We start from the raw sequence: 18,091 nt of genomic DNA, 5'->3' as shown, positions 1-18,091 counted from the left end.
AGCACGTGTGTGTGTGTGTAGTCCAGTGTTTGACGAGATTCCCATCAAGGGCCTGCGCTATCTCTCCCAGTCCACCGACTCGCTCAACAGGACCAATCAGGTCACAGAGTCCATGGAATCACTCACCGACGAAGGTCATTACACACCATCGCAACCATGTAAATAAATGGAGACCGATTACGATGCCTTTATGAGTGACGCATTTATTTAAAAAAAAAGATGGTAAACTGGAAGTTTGGCCGGTGCTCGTTGCAGGGACGGAGATGATCGACAGCCAGCTGATGGGCGAGTTTGAAGGCGACGCTAAGGAGATGGAGGCCGACTCGTGGAGTTTAGGAGTGGAGCAGCAGTACCTGCAGCAGCTGGACCGCAATGTGGTCAAGAGGCAGGACGTCATCTACGGTACATACATGCCACCATCTCACTCAAACCTTCTGGATGATGAAGCCATCACGTCCAAATATTTTCATCAGTTCTCGACTCATTTTTTGATATTTAATGGGCAGAGCTGATGCAAACGGAGATGCACCACATCCGCACGCTGCGCATCATGTCGGAGGTGTACAGCAAGGGTCTGCAAAAAGAAGTGCAACTGGAGCTGCAGATCCTGGAGCGGCTCTTCCCCGCCCTGGACGAGCTGCTGGAGCTCCACACGCAGCTTCTCCTGCGGCTGCTTGAAAGGAAGCGCGAGAGCCAGGCAGAGGTCGGGCGCTCGGAGCGAGGCGTCGTCGTCCACCGGATAGGGGACATCCTTCTCAGCCAGGTGAGGGACACTCATCACGTTCGCTTGCCAACCAAAACAGAAAAAAAAAAAATATTGCTTCCACATCACTAACTCCGCAACTCGTTATTTGCCAAGTTCTCGGGATGCAACAGCGAAAGCATGAAGAGGATCTACGGGAGGTTCTGCAGCCGCCATAATGAAGCCGTCAACCTGTACAAGGACCTTCTGACCAAAGACAAACGCTTCAAGGCCTTCATCAAAGTACGCCCATCTTATCTTCTTCTTCCCCAGATGGACTTTGTCAAACGACGGAATTCACCCAGAGGGGCTGCTTCCAACCAATTACGACACCAACTGATGGATGTTCTCTTTGATTCATTTAGAAAAAGATGAGCAGCAGCATCGTTCGGCGTCTCAGCATCCCAGAATGCATCCTGCTGGTGACCCAGAGGATAACCAAGTACCCGGTGCTGATTCAGAGGATCCTGCAGCACACGAATGGTTAGACGAATGCCGTGACCGGCGACCCTTGAGCTCTTCTTTCATACAAATTATGTTCATCTTTCTATAACGGGGGTGGAAATCCACAATATGGACAAAGCAAAAAAGAATCTTCATTGTAGATTTTCCCATCCCACATAACAATTACACTCGAAAGCAAAACCTGACTTGGCAGCTCACTGACTTCCTCCTGGGTGCAGAGGGCGACGAGGACTACGAAGGGCTGTCAGAGGCGCTGCGCCTGGTAAAGGAACTGATCGCCGGGGTGGACGGCCGCGTGAACGAGCACGACAAGCGGCGGCGCCTGAAAGATTTTCACAGCCGCACCGACAGCAAGTCCATCATGATGATGAAGAGTGGGCAGATCTTCGCCCGCGAGGACCTGCTGCGGCGACGCCTCGTCCACGACGGCGCGCTGCAGCTCAAGAGCAGCCAGGGACGCCTCAAAGGTGACGATACTTAATTCCCTAATCATCCTAAATGTAGAAAACGTGTTAATAAGTTCTCTCTGTCTTCTCAGACGTCCACGCGCTGCTCCTGTCGGACGTCTTGGTCTTTCTTCAAGAGAAGGACCAGAAATATGTCTTCGCCATGCTGGTGAGTCAGAAAAGAAAAATCTCCATCACAAAACGAAATACACCAAATTCAAGTATTAACATTTCAAATGACGTCAAATATTTATGTGGATACAGTGTTTTTTTTTTTTTAATCATTTTAATCTTAAAGATAAAAAGAAATAGTAGGCCATCTGGCAAGTATCACAGACAAAACTTTGTATGCAAGAATGCGTGGAAAAAAATGAAAGTAACTTGTCATACAATTAAATAATGCTATGCCATGTATCACATAGCCACAAGCTTTTTTTTTTCCACCTTGCGCCCAGAGTGAGTGAGAGAAGGGGAATGCGGTGATCCGCGGCAAAAAAAGCCACACTCATCATCGTGAAATTGCCCGGCCATTTCTGAGCGCCTGCCTTTAAAAAGACAAATAACATGTTTGTGGATCGGAGGGCAGCCTTGGGCAAAAAGACGAGAGGTGGTGGAGCGCAGACCTCCGCCAAGTCCAAACCATCCTAAAATTCAGCTCCACTCACGGCAGTCATGCATGTTAAGTGAGTTTTCGGCAGCGCCATCTGCTGGATCTGGTGGGCCACTTGGCCCGGAGCCGAGCGTTCTGTAACTAGAAAAAATCAAACAACTCAATTTGTTTTTAATTTTCCCTCGGCGCAGTTTTGTGTTTTTTAATGGAATTCTGCAAACCAACTAGCGTGAAAAACAAACAGCGACTTGCTTCCTCGTGGCCCATTACCAACAGCAAATATCTTTGGCCCTCCAACCTACGTCGATGCGGCCATATTGATTAGAAGTGTTTTTACAATACTTAAATTTTATTTCCCTTGCGGATGAGGACTTTTACTATTTTGTATTGTTCTCCATCCTTGTTTTTATTTCTTTATTCCATCCAATGCTACTCTGCTTGTATTCCCCTGCTCACTTTTGATGCTTCCTGTCATTTTTTCCTTCATCACCACATTTCCTGCTCGCTGCCTCATCATCATCGCCGCCATCCCTTTCTCATGTCATGTGTTTTCCTCCTCCTCCTCGGACCTCCCACCCACCCCGGTAGGACCAGCGCTCGACCGTCATCTCGCTGCAGAAGCTGATTGTGCGCGAGGTGGCCAACGAGGAGCGCGGCCTTTTCCTCATCACGGCAGGCATCGAGAAGCCGGAGATGATGGAGGTGCTGGCCAGTTCAAAAGAGGAGCGCAACGCCTGGATGCAGTTGATACAGGACGCCATGCAGTCCATGTGAGTACCCCCCCCCTAAACAATTCGATGGACACTACAAAAATTGTATCAGTTGTGATGTAGAAAAAAAAAGTACGACAGTAATGCCGTTATTCACAGGTCACTAACAAATACCAAATTGGTCTATTTGTATTTTCAATCTCTGCAATCCATTTGCAGCAATGTGCTTAAAAGGTTAACTTAGTATTTTTTGCATTCTTTCTGAAAAGGCCCTAATAGGCCACAAGAGGATTTAAAAAGTAAGTCTAAGAAGAGTCTCACATTTTCTGGGATTAACCGCACAAGAATTGCTCGTCCAATTTCCAAAATTGCTCCTCCAATTGAAGCAATTGATTAGCAAAACTGCTCCTCAAAGAAAAAAAAAAAAAAAGCTATTTTGCTGCTTTGGATTTAATAAGCTTTAACTGCCGGCTGTATGAATAATCTCAGGCTGGACTTGTGTTTTTATTCATAAAAAGTTCTGTGAAAGTTAAAATAAAAGTTAACGCGTTGTCGTCGTGCGGCACAGGGAGAGGGACGAGGACGAGGGCATTCCCAGCGAGACGGAAGAGGACAAGCGACAACTGGAGATCAAAGCCAAAGAAATGAGAGGCGAGTTAGCAAATTAATCCAAAATGTCCTCTGCTCTTCTGGCAATATTAAACTGTCCTAAATCTCTCCTTTAGATTTAATGAAGCAGAAGGATTCTGAGATCATGTCCCTGCTGGAGGAGAAGGTGCGGCTCTTCCGGGGCATGTGTGAGGGCTCCAGCCCAGTGGAGGAGGCCTGCCGGCCCAACGAGCCCTTCTTCAGGTCGCCCGGCGGGCCGGAGCCGCCCAGGGGGGCCTGCATCATGAAGGACGCCCTGCAGGAAGGTAAGCGGAGGAGGCTTAAATACCGCCGATGAGTCTTGTGCCTGGTAAGGATGCCCAAAATGTTTGTTATTGCTTCCAGGCCCTGCTGCTTCTCTTCTAAATGCAAATTATTCTCACACTCCATTGTCCTTAAGGACACAGCTGCAGTCAAGACTGGTTCTGTTTCTCCGACAACACAATTCGGCAACTCGGGCGCTAAAGTGACTTTTAATGTCTTTTACACCGCGCAACTTCCCGCGCGCTATGCTAGCACATGGAGAATGCCGCCATAAGGATTCGGAGCATGGCTCCATAGAAATAAATGGCACGGCGAGAAATTCATGATGACTTCCATGATGTCACGAGCTCCTTTTCCACTTCTCACCCTGCACATCACAAGTCAAGGGAACATCTAAAAATAGTCCAGAGGTTCCGAAACAATTGTACACGACGTACTGATGTGATTCCGTGCCCGATACACGTGCCGTAAATAATGGCATGGGCCCTCTTACCGCGTTTTTATGATAAATGCCACTTTTATAGATAGAAGAGAGAACCTGAAGATGAAAAAAAATAGGGAAAAAATGTCATGCTCAGTCATAAACCGGCGCCGCATTGGCAGCATGATAATCATCAGGCTCCTCTTTGCTCCATCTGACCTCCCCCTCCCTCCCCCCTTCCTCTGTCTGATTTTCTATATCACGGCCGAGTACTAAAAACAAGAGAGCCTCGTCCTCCTTCACGGTTGTCTTTGTTTGTTAGCATGTAGCCGTAGCAATTAGCGGTAATGAACACTGCGAGTACAAAACCATCAATTCAAGGCCTGTTGAAGATGTCTCGTTTTGTGCCGCGGTTCTTTTGCTTTTTTTTTGCACGCGTTCCGCCTCATTTCATCCGAGCACGCCGGCGTTATTTCCACTTGATTAAAGAAAATACACGTTTGCCCCCCCCCTCCACCTCCCTTCTCCTGTTAAACAACAATTTAGGCGTCCTGAAATTATTCACGGCGCTTCACTTTCTTCACATTGCTTACAACAAGATTGGATGTTTTCCCTTCCAAGTGGCTCGACACGACAGCCCATAAGGCCGCGTACGGCCAACATGGCAGCAGCAGTAATGTGATTACTGACACACACACCGAGGTGAAGTCTCGTCAACATATTTGAATGTGAAGTACGTGGAACAGGTTGTTGCCTGGCAACCGCGAGCGTAACTCCGTTAGGCGGATGATTAGTTGACTGACCGTACATTGATTTTTGTCTGCGTGTGTGTGTGCGCAATAGTGGAGACGCTGCAGAGCCTGGTGAACAGCAGCCTGGGCGGAGCTATGGCCGGCGTCCAAGACGGCGGAGGCGGAGCGCCCGGCTCGGGGTGCCTGCCCCGACGGGCCGAGACCTTCGGCGGCTTTGACAGTCACCAGATGCACCTCAGTAAGAGTAAGTGTGCGAGGTACAGACACGCAACCAAGTGGGAACCAGCAAAGTGACTCGTGTTCAGTTTTTTTATTGCGCAATAAATTCAAGGTCCCACCTTTTTCAAGATAATTTGAGTTGGAAATGCCCTGGAAGCAATTTCCTGAGCTATTAAAATCAAAGAAAAAAAAAACCACCTGGAAGAGGAGACAGCTGGATTTCTCAGTAATATTCAATATGAGAAGAACCTCTATTGGATTGCTGTTTGACTTGAATTGACTATGGAAAAGGAGCTTTGCTTTGATTGGTGCTAAGCTGTCTGCTGGCGGCCCAGTATTCATCGAAAGCCGTTCATTCATTCAAGTCTTGCGAGGTTGCAGGTGAGGCCGTTTTAGCTTTTGCGCGTCGTCGTCGATTTACCTGAGTCGAGTGGGCTTGAACTAACCACGAAGAGAGAAAGGACTCACGGAAGATGTGGCACTCTTGCTCCCGTTTCAATCGGCGTAAACATCCAATTCAAACAAGGTCGCTGACTCATTTGGACCGACGCTATGCATCAAAATGTGGCCGGGGAGGAAAAATATTTGGCAGTCGTTTAAAGACTTCCACATTATGCGCTAAAATATGTTCAAGGAATGTTAGCCTCTATCATGTCGCTTAATGAGATGGCTCCTAATCTGTCTGTTTGTCGTCCTGCAGACGGAGACAAAGACGAGAGCGAGGACGCCGTCAGGGACCTGCGGAGGACTGAATCCGACAGTGTCCTGAAGAAGGTATGCAGATTTTTTGAGGCGTTTTATTGTCCAGGAGGAGTGATATGATACGATATATAATTTGAGCACAGAGTGGAATTTATTCTTGCATCCCTTGGATGATTTTTTTTCACTCGTCAACTGTGTATTATTGTATTTAGTTCTTTCGCCCCGCAGTGTCATGAATAACGGGCGCAGATTACGTAATCATATTAATAGCCACGTAACTTGGTGGTTTCTTGTAAATTTGACAGTTTTTCGGTCCCGCCGTTACATAAGTGTTACATAATGGGTCTCGTTTTTTGTACAACAGGGCAGGCACACGCAGACACTCAAAAAGCACCCACACTCGCACGCACGCTGACACTGATTTTTGTCTTTGCGTGTGTCGGCAGGGAGGAAACGCCAACCTGCTGCAGCTGCTCAAGAGGAACAGCGAGGTAAAGAAGCCACTTCCCGTCGCTAACCTGATTAGCTAGGCCGCTGTTGACATGGGAACCAGCCAAGTTGGCGGTTTCCACCTCTGTGTAGCTTCGTCTCATAGGACACTTTGACACACTGTCCGTTTTGTAAATGGTAGATCACCTATAAATCAATATGTATTGATTATGTTAATCTTCACCAACAGCAGGTGCTCCACAGCGTCTCCAACCTGCACTTCCTGCTCAGCACGCTGCAGGTAGGACACCATATTTATCATTTTTGTGCCTTTTACAGAAATATTAAGTTGTCAGAAATAAGCCAATGTTGATGATTTTTTATTTTTTTTTCCAGGCAGTTGTGGTGCAGCAGGACAGCTTCATAGAGGACCAACGTCAGGCACTGAGCGAGCGTTCGCCGTCGGCGTGCTCGTCGTCACGGCCCTCCTCGCGGCCCAGCTCGTTGATCGAACAGGAGAAGCAGCGGAGCCTGGAAAAGCAACGGCAGGAGCTGGCGACGCTGCAGAGGCAGCAGTCGGCGCACGCCGAGGAGCGGCGCCGGCGTGAGAAAGAGTGGGAACTCAGGGATCGCCTTCTTGGCGACAAGGAGGCCATGCTCAAAGTACAGGTATGTGAGGTCCAAGATGAACAACAGGAAAATTTGACTCGGCAAGATTTATTCAAATAATAAACATTCCTAGCCTCACTGATGTATTAGTATATGTATGTATAATAAATGAAGCGGCCGTCATTGCAGGAGGAGGGTCTGTCCAAGCAGCAGCGGGCGCTGGAGGACGACAGGCGGGAGCTGGCGACTCGGAAGGAGGACTACCAGAGGGACCTGGAGAGGCTGCGAGATGCCCAGAGGAAGCTGGACAAGGACAGGGAGGCCCTGCAGAGGCAGCTCGACAAGATGAACGAGCTGCGACGCGCTGAGGTAAACAACGGCACAAAAAGTCACTTTGAACGGGCCAAAGTAGAAATGTGTGAAACGTGGCATGTTGTTATTCACGCTCGCCGCCACCTTCCAACATCATGCGACGTGACGGTTGATTTGCAGCGGACTCCCTCCACCGCTTCGGAAGAGTCCCAGTTGGCGGGAAGCTGCCAATCTCTAGATCAGGACCCCGCGGACGTGTTCTCCTCGTCTTCATCGTCGCAACGCTGCAAGGCCAAGACGCGCGGCCTCAACCCTTTCACGTCCTCATCATCCGGGGCGAGCGTCCCCAAGGCCGGCGAGGCCAACACGCAGCTCTCCAAGAGCCTGCTGCAGCTGGCCAAGAATCGTGGCAAGGAAGGCAAAGACAAGCGCAAGAAGAAGGTCAAAGGACAGGCCGCAGGTACAACTCAATCCGAGTTAGGGGGTGTCTTTGATATTAATATTCGTAAGGTATTCATTGCATTTTATTTGAAAGAAAGCACAAAACTGAAAAATTAAACACAATGATGGTTAGCGGGTAAATTCTGTCCATAACGTTTTAACATTGTCAATTCCAGAGCCCCAGCAACTCTCAGAGGCTCCTTCGGATGGAGAGATCTTTTTCTGCTGACTCTCATCCTCCTTTCTCCTCATCCTCGCTCAACGGCAAGACTTTCTCGCTGGCCTCGCAGCCTCTGTGTTCGCCCCACTTCCCTGTCTTGGTGGCGCGAGAGTTGCTCCGAACTTGCAGCATGTAAGCAAAGCACCACCACCACAAAATGGCCACCATTGATTTTGACCCCATCTTTTCATACCTCCTCTCGTAAACAAACTCTTTGGCTTGTGTGTTGATTGGCGAGCGTGCACACACAAACGCACACAAGTTGTAGTGATGCGTCCAAATGGCGCTGGGCAAACAGACGGGAATGTCAACAAGCTCCATATGGGCGCCGCCGCAGCCTAAGAACAGAAAGCAATTTCACTTGAAAACACCGCGGCGGCTGGGAGCGTCGAGGGAAACATGCCAAAATAAAAGAAAGCATACTCGGTTAAAGATAAACTCCACGTCGCTTTACTTTGAAAAGCCAATCGCGGGCACCGTCAGCCAGTGGAATTATCGCAAAAGTTTTTAGCGTTGGCCGTTAGCGTCCGTCAGTTTTGCCGCCAAGCACTTTGCTTACCGTTTTGTTGTTGTTGTTTTCGGTAAAACTTGAGGAGACCGTCTTGGTTGTTTTTTTTAAGTGGCAACGGAGTGAAAAAACACGTCAGACATACAATTCAGTCACAAAATGTTGCCATACCTTGTTTTATTTGCGCTGAACCTTGTCCAACCAAAAGAGTCTGCAGTCCTGCCGCATTTTGTGCTATAGGGCCTTTAAATACAAAACAAAAATCCTGATCAAAATCGAAAAATGATCAAATTCTGAGATCCACATCTGGTTTCGCCAAATTTTGTCTTCCCCCCAAAAAAGCATTCCTTGTTTTTCTGAATAACAAAATTCAGAGTTACTTGTTTTATTCATGTTGAATGTTGTCCAATGTGATGTGCAAAACAATTTTAGTTTTACCCCCGAAAAGTACATTCCTTGTTTTTCTGATCAAAATCTAAAAATCAAACTTATCTTTTTTAAGTCCATACGAACGAACTCGGCAGCAAATCAAAATTCTGAGATCCACGTTTTATTCGCGTTGTACAAATTTGGTGATTTCATTTCGTTCAAAAACATTTCCTTGTTTTCCTAATAGAAGATAATCACTATGTTATCATATCCTATTTGGCCAATATGAAATGAGATGCACCTCGTTAACAAGCTTTTGAGCTTGAATCTGTTTATTTGCATAATACACCACCAAATTTAAAGACTTTTGTTTCATGTACATTTTTTTTTGTCTTTAAAAAAAGCAACCATAACGATCCCAAAATTTGATTTGAAGATGCTTTTCCATCGGACTGCTCCGCTAAACCGCCTCTGAATTAAATTCTGTTTGTTAGTGTTGAGTATGTAATGAAAAGCACAAACTGTTGTGTCTTTTTATACTGAAAAAAAAATCTGCTTTTCCAAAGAATAAAAAAACTTCGGACATTTACTTTCTACCAAATTGATTAAAGACCTTGACTTCTGGGGGTTGTCTGCTAAATAAATAAACAATAGCTAAAAAGTCACAGCATTTGGGGATACATTGGACAATGCCACTAACCAGATTATAATTTTATATGACTTAATCTGTTAGTTACCTGCAGGACAGGTAAAAGGAGACAGGAAGTTGAAGCGACTATTTTTTTTTTTCTTTCTGACTTTAATGGAACGCTCCGGAACCACCGAGGGGCACTGTGGATTAGGACGTTTTGGTTTTTTTTGTCTGTGACCTATTGATCCCATTTTAATGCATAAGTAACAATGAGCAGAAGGCAGCAGCTTTATTGTGGAAGGACAAATAGAGCTTCTACTTCCTGTAAGGGACAATCAAGACTCCGCAGAGCCTTTTTTTCTTCTAATGTTTTCAACGAGCTAGTGGCAAAATGCACTAAAAGATGGAAGAGCTTGCTTGTTTAAGTCTACAAGAAGTTAAAAAAAAATACAAATGTAAATATGATTTATGTATAAAACAAATCCAATGTAAAAAGTTGCTTTGTGATTTATTACAATATTTTTTAAGGATGTTTTATTTATGTTCTATGTTCCCCCCTTTGGGGATGGTAAACAATGTAAAGTGATCTCTCACCTAATAAAAAAAATATATATATACGAGATGTTTTTGATTGAAATTTCAGATTGAATGAAGAAAATTCGGGCTCTATTGAAGAAGTGAGCATGAATATGGTGAGTGTATTGGTTGTGATTAGCTGCTGCATGCTATGCTAATGTTTAGCAAGTGTTTGGATGCTGATGCTGTGATGAGTGCAGAACAGATGGACTACTGTGATGGATGCCTTCCAATCAGCTCTGAAGAGATCAATGAATGTTTTACTTACAGAGCTTGCAGTATTGATTTAATTTGCACAAGCAGCTATACCTCCAAGTTCTTTGTTTAGATCAAATTAAAAAACTATTTCAATCGTAAAAATTTAGAAAATTATTGCGACGTCATAGTATTTTTCATTTATAAATGACCTAATCATGACGTGTATCATTTTTCAAGTGACTCAATATCCTTGTCTATAAATAGCAAGAAAATATCAGCTTCAAGTCATAAAAATGTACTCCCCAAAAGCCATACCAGTCCATTTATTGTATCGTTTCAACTCTTGTTGATACCAGCCTCGCCTATTTAACATTTCAGTCACATTCTTTGGTGTAAAGCGTTTTCCCCTCCGTCAAACACAGCCCTGAAATTGAGCATGCAGCAAACACATCCTTGTCGTTTCCTGAAGGGAGGCCACAGATGCCCTCCCTTCCCTGTCATGCCTGCCATGACTATCTCGACCAGTAGGGGGCACTGTGGCAGTGTGGCCTGTTGATTTTGCTGCAGTGAGCCAAACAGAGCGGGACAACATCACATGATATCTGACTTTTCTCAGGAGGCTTTTTGGTGGCAGCGAGAGTGTTTACTGATGATAATGCAATTAATTAAAGGGCCAATCATTTTAGCCGGCGTGTGGATGTGTCGAATTTGTTGGGTGTTGTCACGCTTTGGTCGGCCACAGATGCATTTCGTTCCTCAGTTTCTGAACACTGTTAATTTAAACAGTAATGCAACATATTAATTCTTCGTAAATTTGGTTTGAAGGCCTCTTCCACAATTGACAGCAACAGCATTGTCTTTTTTTTTTTTTGCTTTATGAACAGGAAATGTAGTTAGCTTTTCTATAATAAGAAGACCCACAAAAAATAATTAACCCATGCCTGAAGAGACACCAAAATACTGTCAATATGGATTAAAGCACACCAAATCTGACTCAGCAGCACCTCTCGGAATTCTTTGAAATGCAGCTCGGCAACATACAATTGAGCTGTCATGTCTATCATCAGTTGACCTGCAAAAAAAATCTCAAGAACCCACGCCACAATAGACACAAAAATCCTGCCTGCCTGCCTTTTTGAATTCAAGCTGACATTTTAGGATCATTTCCACGGTTGCATCAAAAGCTAACACTTCATTTGCTGTCTCTCCCTCTCTCTTTTGCAAGTGCATTGGTTTCATGTGGCGGCAAATCAAGTAGTCTGTTGCTATTAGCAGCGCGGGGTGGAAGGAGACAATGGAGGAGGTGGATGAGCGGGAGAGGTTGGCCGACTGAGAGCAGATGAATAGAGACAGCTGTAAGCACCGTGCATGCGCATCGCTGGCAAGATGGATTGCATGACAACGCTTGGGGTGAACGTGAGGCGAGGTGAGCGTTGCCTCTCTCTCTCTCTCAGGTTTACAATATCAAAAAAATAGAAATCATTTTACTTTGCGACGCGTGACAGAAGTGCGTGTAAAAATAAGTAGTGTGTAATTACTGCAATAAATTGTATTTTGGCCCTCATTTGGGGGATTATAGCATGTCTTCTGCCAAGCCATCATTAGGCAAGGGAACTTTATTCATTCACAAGATGTAAACATTAAAAGCATTTACAAACAAAGATATTTCAAAACAGAAATAAAAGGTAGCTTCAATTACTAAAAGAACATACAATGCAAGAACAAGATTGATTTCCAAATATGCTTTGAAAGACCTCAATCAGTCATTGCGGGTGGTAATTATAATTTTTTGGAAACTTGCATTTAAAATCATCACTTCTGTGACATTTTATTCCATTTGTGTAACAGTTAAATCTTGCTTCATTATGTTTGCTTTGAATTCTAAACCCCACGATTCGACCCGAGTCTGCTGACCTCTTTAGAGTCACAAAAAAAGTCTTCAAAACCAATTTCCTTTGAAGCAGCCATCATTTAGTAAACTCCTACATTAGCTCCTTGCAGCTAGCTTGTCAGCCAGATTAAAGTAGTTCAATTTGCAGATCAACAACATCAATATTACATCACACGTGTGGAGTACTGCACAAGTTCTAGGCCTTCATTGCTCTTTAAAGACAACAAAAATATCCCTGTTCAAGTACTTCAACTCCAGCACACTCCATAAAAACAGCATTATTGATGTTCTCCTAAGTCCTGGCATGATTGCAACATGCGTCCCCACACAGCTCCGCCATCCAGCACCGTTGGTACGCTCTGTCATTTTCCATTTGGTCATGTTTGCATTCATGTTAGATGAAAGGGGGACCTGTTTGTTGGTTTGTTTTCTATGGACAACATGCTTTTACCAAGATGGATCTGCTTTACCTCCAAAGTGCACGCCACAGGCGACAGCAGCGATACAGTTACAAATGGCTTTAATCAGTCGGCGAGAACATTGGATTTATAGCGAGTGAGCTGTTTGCCGCTACTGACATTAACGAGGCTATCGTTTGAGAAAGGTGCCGCAAAGTTTCGGTCATTCAGCAACGATAAAAAATCTATGCGGGTCGTGATCGGGCTGACCTTTTTCAGCCTTGGCTTCTGAGGCCGACAGATCACCTGCGGTGAAAACTGTTAGCGTGGTGCTATTCCATTCCACTCCAACAGATGGCAGCGATTCACATTTAAACATGTGATCAACTCTTGTCATGTATATGACTTTATTCAGAGTTAGGTTTGGATTTATATATATTAGTGCTTTAAATAGGTAGCGAGGAAAAATTACCGTGTTTACTAGCATGCCAGTCCGCGTATGTATGATTAGCATTTTTAAAAATGTTGCCACATAATCATAGTGAATGATTTTGTAGACCCCTGATCTCCAATCTAATACAAAGCCAATGAACAAGCAAAACACACGTCAGCCGGCACATTCCGAGTGAGTGTGTCGCTGTGACGTACAGCTAAATATACTTTGGTCTTTAAACCATTTGCTGAGCTCTAATGTTTGCCCGATGACTCTCCGTTGGTCCTCTGAAAGCACATAATGGTAGAGGAGGGGAAGAAAAAAAAAAAAAAAAGCTTCCTATTCCGGGCGACTGAGATTAGATCACTTCAAGATCTCGGCATGAGCCACCAGATGTGTGTTCTTATTCCAAGAAGGGTGAGAAAAAGAAAATACTCAAGCAGCTCATTTGTGTTCTCCGAGGATGATGATGGTTGCTCTTCTTTGTTTAGGATTTCCCTTTGTAAACAAGCATCCAAAGGGGGGAAAAGGGACACGCTGAGATTTATTCAAATATCACATAAGCGATTGCATTAGTCATGGAAAAGGAAATAGGAAATGCAAAACAACAGGTCTGCTGGCACCAGTGGTACTTCTGCATATTGCGTTTGTAATCAAGTCACATTCCTGGCTAATAATACCTTGAGAAACAAGTATATTTTCTTCTGAAAAAGGAAGTTTGTCTCCCAGATCGCCTTTCTTCATTGACATGAATGGAAAAGCCATTAATCCGTTACAGCATACCCAAAAATCAAATTTTTTTTTATACAAACAATTGCACTTTACAATATTGCACTTCAGGAAAGCAAAATACAAAGTCAAGAATTAAATACCCCCCCACACACACACTATCGATTGCATTATTCGCTAGCAATAGGCTAACCTAATCAAGGCAAAGCTGTGGTTGATTTGGGAAAATTTCCGAATTTTTTAATTCTTATTAGAAGTACAACACCCGCTCTATACCATCCCGTAATTTCCCTCCACACGGAGACATGTTTTCGATTACCATCTGCTCGTCTTACTAGCGCCCCCCTCGGGCGTTGCACTGCCACCCCTATTAGAAGAACCAAAACAAATGTTTGTTGGTGGAAACCACAAGGGAGCATCTTCCTGGTGTACATGAAGTATAGTACAACCGCTACAACTTGGACGCTACTTGTTCTAATCATGATAAATTGACTGGATAGTGTGTGAGATAGCCGTTTAAATGTTGCGCAGCATCCAGTAGGTGCCCTCGCCCTCCGTCACCTCCTTCACCCCACCTGCCCCGTCAGGTTGATCTAGTGTGAGATGAGGCAGCTGTCGTTGTCTCCCAGAGGAGCGCTCGGGCATATGGCGGAATTATCATATCAAACCTGCTTGGCATCAAACGCTTGGATTCGCCGGCGTCAGGCACGCTAACCTCTGCCATGAACGTCAAGCCTCTCAAAAGCAACGCTTGAAATGAATTACATCTGATTTTTCTCTTGTGGACAACTTTCCAGTTTTCAGTTTGTAAAGTTGAGAATATATTTGAGACTTGTTTTTGAAGATGAACAATTTTTTTCAGCTGAATTACTTTTTTCATTTAACCTTTTTTTTCCCAGCTGATTTTTTTTCATTTAACCTTTTTTTCCCAACTGATTTTTTTTATATTTAAATTTTTTTGCCAGTAATAGTTTTTTGTGTTTTTATCATTTCCATTTTTTAAAAATGTTTAATCTTTTTTCCTAGTTAACAATTTATTGTTTTATTGTACTTTCAGCTGATTTATTTTTTCATTTGACTTTTTTTTTTGCCAGTAATTTTTTCATGTGTTTTTACCATTATCATGTTTAATCTTTATTCCAGTTAATAATTTACTTTTTTTTTTTTTTTTTTTTTACAAGGTGATTGTTTTTCCCAATTCCCCAGTTGAAAAAGTAAAAACCATCTTTTTCGGACATTTGACATTTTTCACCACCAGTAAAAACAAATATGTGCGCTTACTAATTGAAATGTTTGACTCAGTTAGAAACCCTGCTTCATATTTCTTGCCCTCCAAGCCTTTAAAGCGGCTTTTTTTTTTTTTTTTTTTTTTTTTTGTCGGGCAAAAATTCCTGTTAATTAACAACATGGCTCACGCTCATGCAGTTTGTAGCTGCTTTTTTAGCCCAAGCGGACGTGCTCATTTGACACATGGTGGGGATGTGCACATATGGTGGCTGCTTTAAGGTGTTCAAAGAGGAACCAGAAAGCTTTTTTTTTTTTTTTTTTTATTTGGCCATCTCATTTCCCTGGAGGTCTCATTTGGCCGGGAAGTGATGTGATTAGCTGAGCTCCTCGGGAGTCGCTCTCGTGGGAGCCCGAGTTGAGAGCTTCACTTGAATCTCAATCACGGGATGAATAAGGCAAATGATGATTCTTTCAAATGAAACACAGTGAAGCTGCTTTTCGAATCTTTCAGATGATTTGAGTTCTTTTCCACCAAAAATGAGTGCAGTCACTTAAAATTCTCTCATTGTGAGGGACTTGTGAGTCATCGTGTTACTTTCTGTTGATAATTTATGAGCAGCAAAACCGGCTCAACACGATGCTTTTGAGGCCGCCGACTATCACGTTGATATTTATTGACTTTTCGGTCCATGCCAGTGAAAAAGCGCATTCTGCGTCACAGATAAGTGAGCTGCACGAATGTATAGATAGAGACGTCAAGCTCCACCGTGAGTGATCATAAATCAATGGCTGTGATTAATGTGATCACGTTGGAGCCCGCTGCAAGACCGCGATAATCTGTGACACCTCCTCAGAACGTCGCGATGACGTTTGGAAAAACAAAAATGCTGATTTGATTACATTCATACATATATTTAGCCTCATTCCGAAATTGAAAACAAAAATTCCACCCCTCGATGAGGTTCTTCTTATGACCCGATTTTTCCGACCTGAAATATTGACCCAAGTTGGGTCAGTCCCCTTTTGACTCATATTTGGGTTATTTTTGTCCCAACTGTTTTTGATGTTCCAAGCACCTCCCTTGGGCCAGCTTTGCCCTTTTCTCACCAGTCCGCTGAATTCACCTCGGGTGGGCTCCATCGAATAAAATGCACAACGTTGGCCGAGGGCGATGGTGTTAGTACACGACGACCCGATCCTAGAAAATGGAAGGATGAATCTTGCTATTGTTGTCGGGCCTGTAGGAGGAGGCGGGACCGTGCCCCGCTCGACGACGTCCTAATGTAAAATCTTTGTATCTGGATGGAAGCCGCAATGAGCAATTCCACCCAAGGAGCAGCGGAAAGTGTCCACAGAGCAAAATGAAACGCAGAGCCGCTGGCTGATGGGATATTTATCCCCTCTCTTTTCTTTTTTTTTTATCTCTTCTCCTCCCTCAGCACACTTTTCCATCAGTGACACTCTCTTTCACTTGAGCGACAGCATGGCACAGCGCTCACCTCTCATATAGCGTGTCAGGCTTTTTCCATTTAAGGTGCCGCACCTTTGGGGACTGGGCTGGAATTAAACGAGAGACGCCAGCCTCCCTCTTCCATAGATGTGAGAGGCAGACACATTTTTCATATTTTTGAAGGGATGCTGGACCACCTGCAATTTCGTGGGATTTCGGATTTAGCATTATTTTGTTACTCTCTAGTCAAAACGGTGTTAAAAATAGGAAAACACGTAATATTTTTACAAAGGTGAGCTCGTGACCGCGGGGATGCTGCCGATTGGTCGGCATGTCGATGCCTTCACCGATCCTCATCCCGCCGTTGCCTCTTGCTCACCTTCCCATCGATAGGAAGCCGTATCGAGTGGAGACAATCGAACCCGGGTAGGCGAGAAGAGGCGGGGCCGATGTCCACTGGAGTCATCGTCCGTACGGGTGCGTGTGTGTGGGTGTGCACACGTGTCCGTGTGGCCAGGGGCAATCAATGACGCACCGAAGAGCATGTGACTGCTTTAAAGCAAGGTCATGAGGAGCTTTCTAAAGAGAGCAGGATGGACGGGTAGGTAGATAGGTAGGTAGATAGGTAGGTAGATAGATAGATAGATAGGTAGGTAGGTAGGTAGATAGATAGATAGATAGATAGATAGATAGATAGATAGATAGATAGATAGATAGATAGATAGATAGATAGATAGATAGATAGATAGATAGAACTACATGCATATATTTAAAAAAAAAAAAAACAACTTTTTTTCTATTGCTTTTCCGTGACAGCTCCGAGAGCGGATGACCTGTAGTAAGGCAAGGTCACCAGTGGCTATCTAATCAGAGCAAGGTGGAAAGCACTTAGCGACAGCCGGCAAAGGAAATAAAGGCGTCACGGCAAATAATACAAGACGTGACATATTTCATCAGAAGCATCCATTGCTATTAGCGTCTCACAAGCCTCATCAGCGCTCAAGGCCGAGTCGATACGCACTCACGGCTAAGCGCATTCACATCCATTTTCAAACACGTAACACTTCCTCATATAGTCATTTGTGTTCTTATAATTTGCAGTTTTTGTGCATTATGTCCGTGTACTGGCTGAGATACATTGCTTGGCTGATTTAAAAAAAAAAAAAAAAAAAATCTGTGCCTTAACTTTGCTGGATTCTTTTCAATTCATTGTTGTGATTTTATGACGTGAATGTTAATGGCCTTCACTCGCCACTGTTATTGTTCCGCACTCACATCACCGCAGACTCAAGTTCATATCAGTGAAAAGGGCAGTGACAAATCGACAGCGAGCGGCGCAGCTTATGCTGAAGAACAATGCGATTGTCATATAAATGTAAATTCACCTTCCCTGTCCAACTCAAGTGACAACATTGAACATTTGGTGTGTGCGTGTGTTTGCTGTCATGTTTAAGATGATGGATAGTGTTGCGCCGCTCCATCCTGTTTGTCTATTATCATCCTGTAAACACTTTCTCGTTCAAAAAGCTTTCAGCAAACCAAACACGACTGCAGCTGTGCTTCAAATCCAACGCTTGCTGTTGTCCACCATTTTATGGGGTGTGATACTCTGCAATGTGTGTGGATTTTTTTTTTTCCTCAAAAAAAGTTCTGGAGCCAGAAGAATCTTCGAATCGGTTGTGTTCTCGGAC

At 44.2% G+C, this 18,091-nt stretch overlaps 1 protein-coding gene across 9 annotated transcripts in view; it reads left to right on the top strand.

Annotated features, from left to right (window-relative positions):
* Positions 1 to 18,091, top strand: part of akap13a (A-kinase anchoring protein 13a) — a 72,652-nt gene that overhangs the window by 52,469 nt on the left and 2,092 nt on the right. For 5 of the 9 annotated variants that reach the window (XM_088372013.1, XM_088372017.1, XM_088372020.1 and 2 more), the window contains 18 exons: positions 22 to 158; positions 256 to 402; positions 507 to 763; positions 860 to 985; positions 1,108 to 1,225; positions 1,426 to 1,674; positions 1,746 to 1,822; positions 2,852 to 3,033; positions 3,542 to 3,624; positions 3,699 to 3,887; positions 5,150 to 5,302; positions 5,978 to 6,051; positions 6,426 to 6,470; positions 6,659 to 6,709; positions 6,805 to 7,077; positions 7,207 to 7,386; positions 7,510 to 7,789; positions 7,947 to 10,115. In XM_088372013.1, coding sequence (XP_088228139.1) covers positions 22 to 158; positions 256 to 402; positions 507 to 763; positions 860 to 985; positions 1,108 to 1,225; positions 1,426 to 1,674; positions 1,746 to 1,822; positions 2,852 to 3,033; positions 3,542 to 3,624; positions 3,699 to 3,887; positions 5,150 to 5,302; positions 5,978 to 6,051; positions 6,426 to 6,470; positions 6,659 to 6,709; positions 6,805 to 7,077; positions 7,207 to 7,386; positions 7,510 to 7,789; positions 7,947 to 7,999 — 2,674 coding nt within the window. In that variant the 3' untranslated portion in view covers positions 8,000 to 10,115. Of the gene's footprint in view, positions 1 to 21; positions 159 to 255; positions 403 to 506; positions 764 to 859; positions 986 to 1,107; positions 1,226 to 1,425; positions 1,675 to 1,745; positions 1,823 to 2,851; positions 3,034 to 3,541; positions 3,625 to 3,698; positions 3,888 to 5,149; positions 5,303 to 5,977; positions 6,052 to 6,425; positions 6,471 to 6,658; positions 6,710 to 6,804; positions 7,078 to 7,206; positions 7,387 to 7,509; positions 7,790 to 7,946; positions 10,116 to 10,141; positions 10,191 to 11,497; positions 11,699 to 18,091 lie in introns of those variants that run through there. The other 4 variants (XR_015857748.1, XR_015857749.1, XM_088372014.1 and 1 more) reach the window with 4 other exon arrangements.

Source organism: Syngnathus floridae, chromosome 3, assembly GCF_059516105.1.
Source record: "Syngnathus floridae isolate MCC-2025c chromosome 3, RoL_Sflo_1.0, whole genome shotgun sequence".
NCBI classification, from domain to species: domain Eukaryota; kingdom Metazoa; phylum Chordata; class Actinopteri; order Syngnathiformes; family Syngnathidae; genus Syngnathus; species Syngnathus floridae.
The sequence above is the reverse complement of the archived record's forward strand: the minus strand, read 5'-3'. Positions and strand labels throughout refer to the sequence as shown.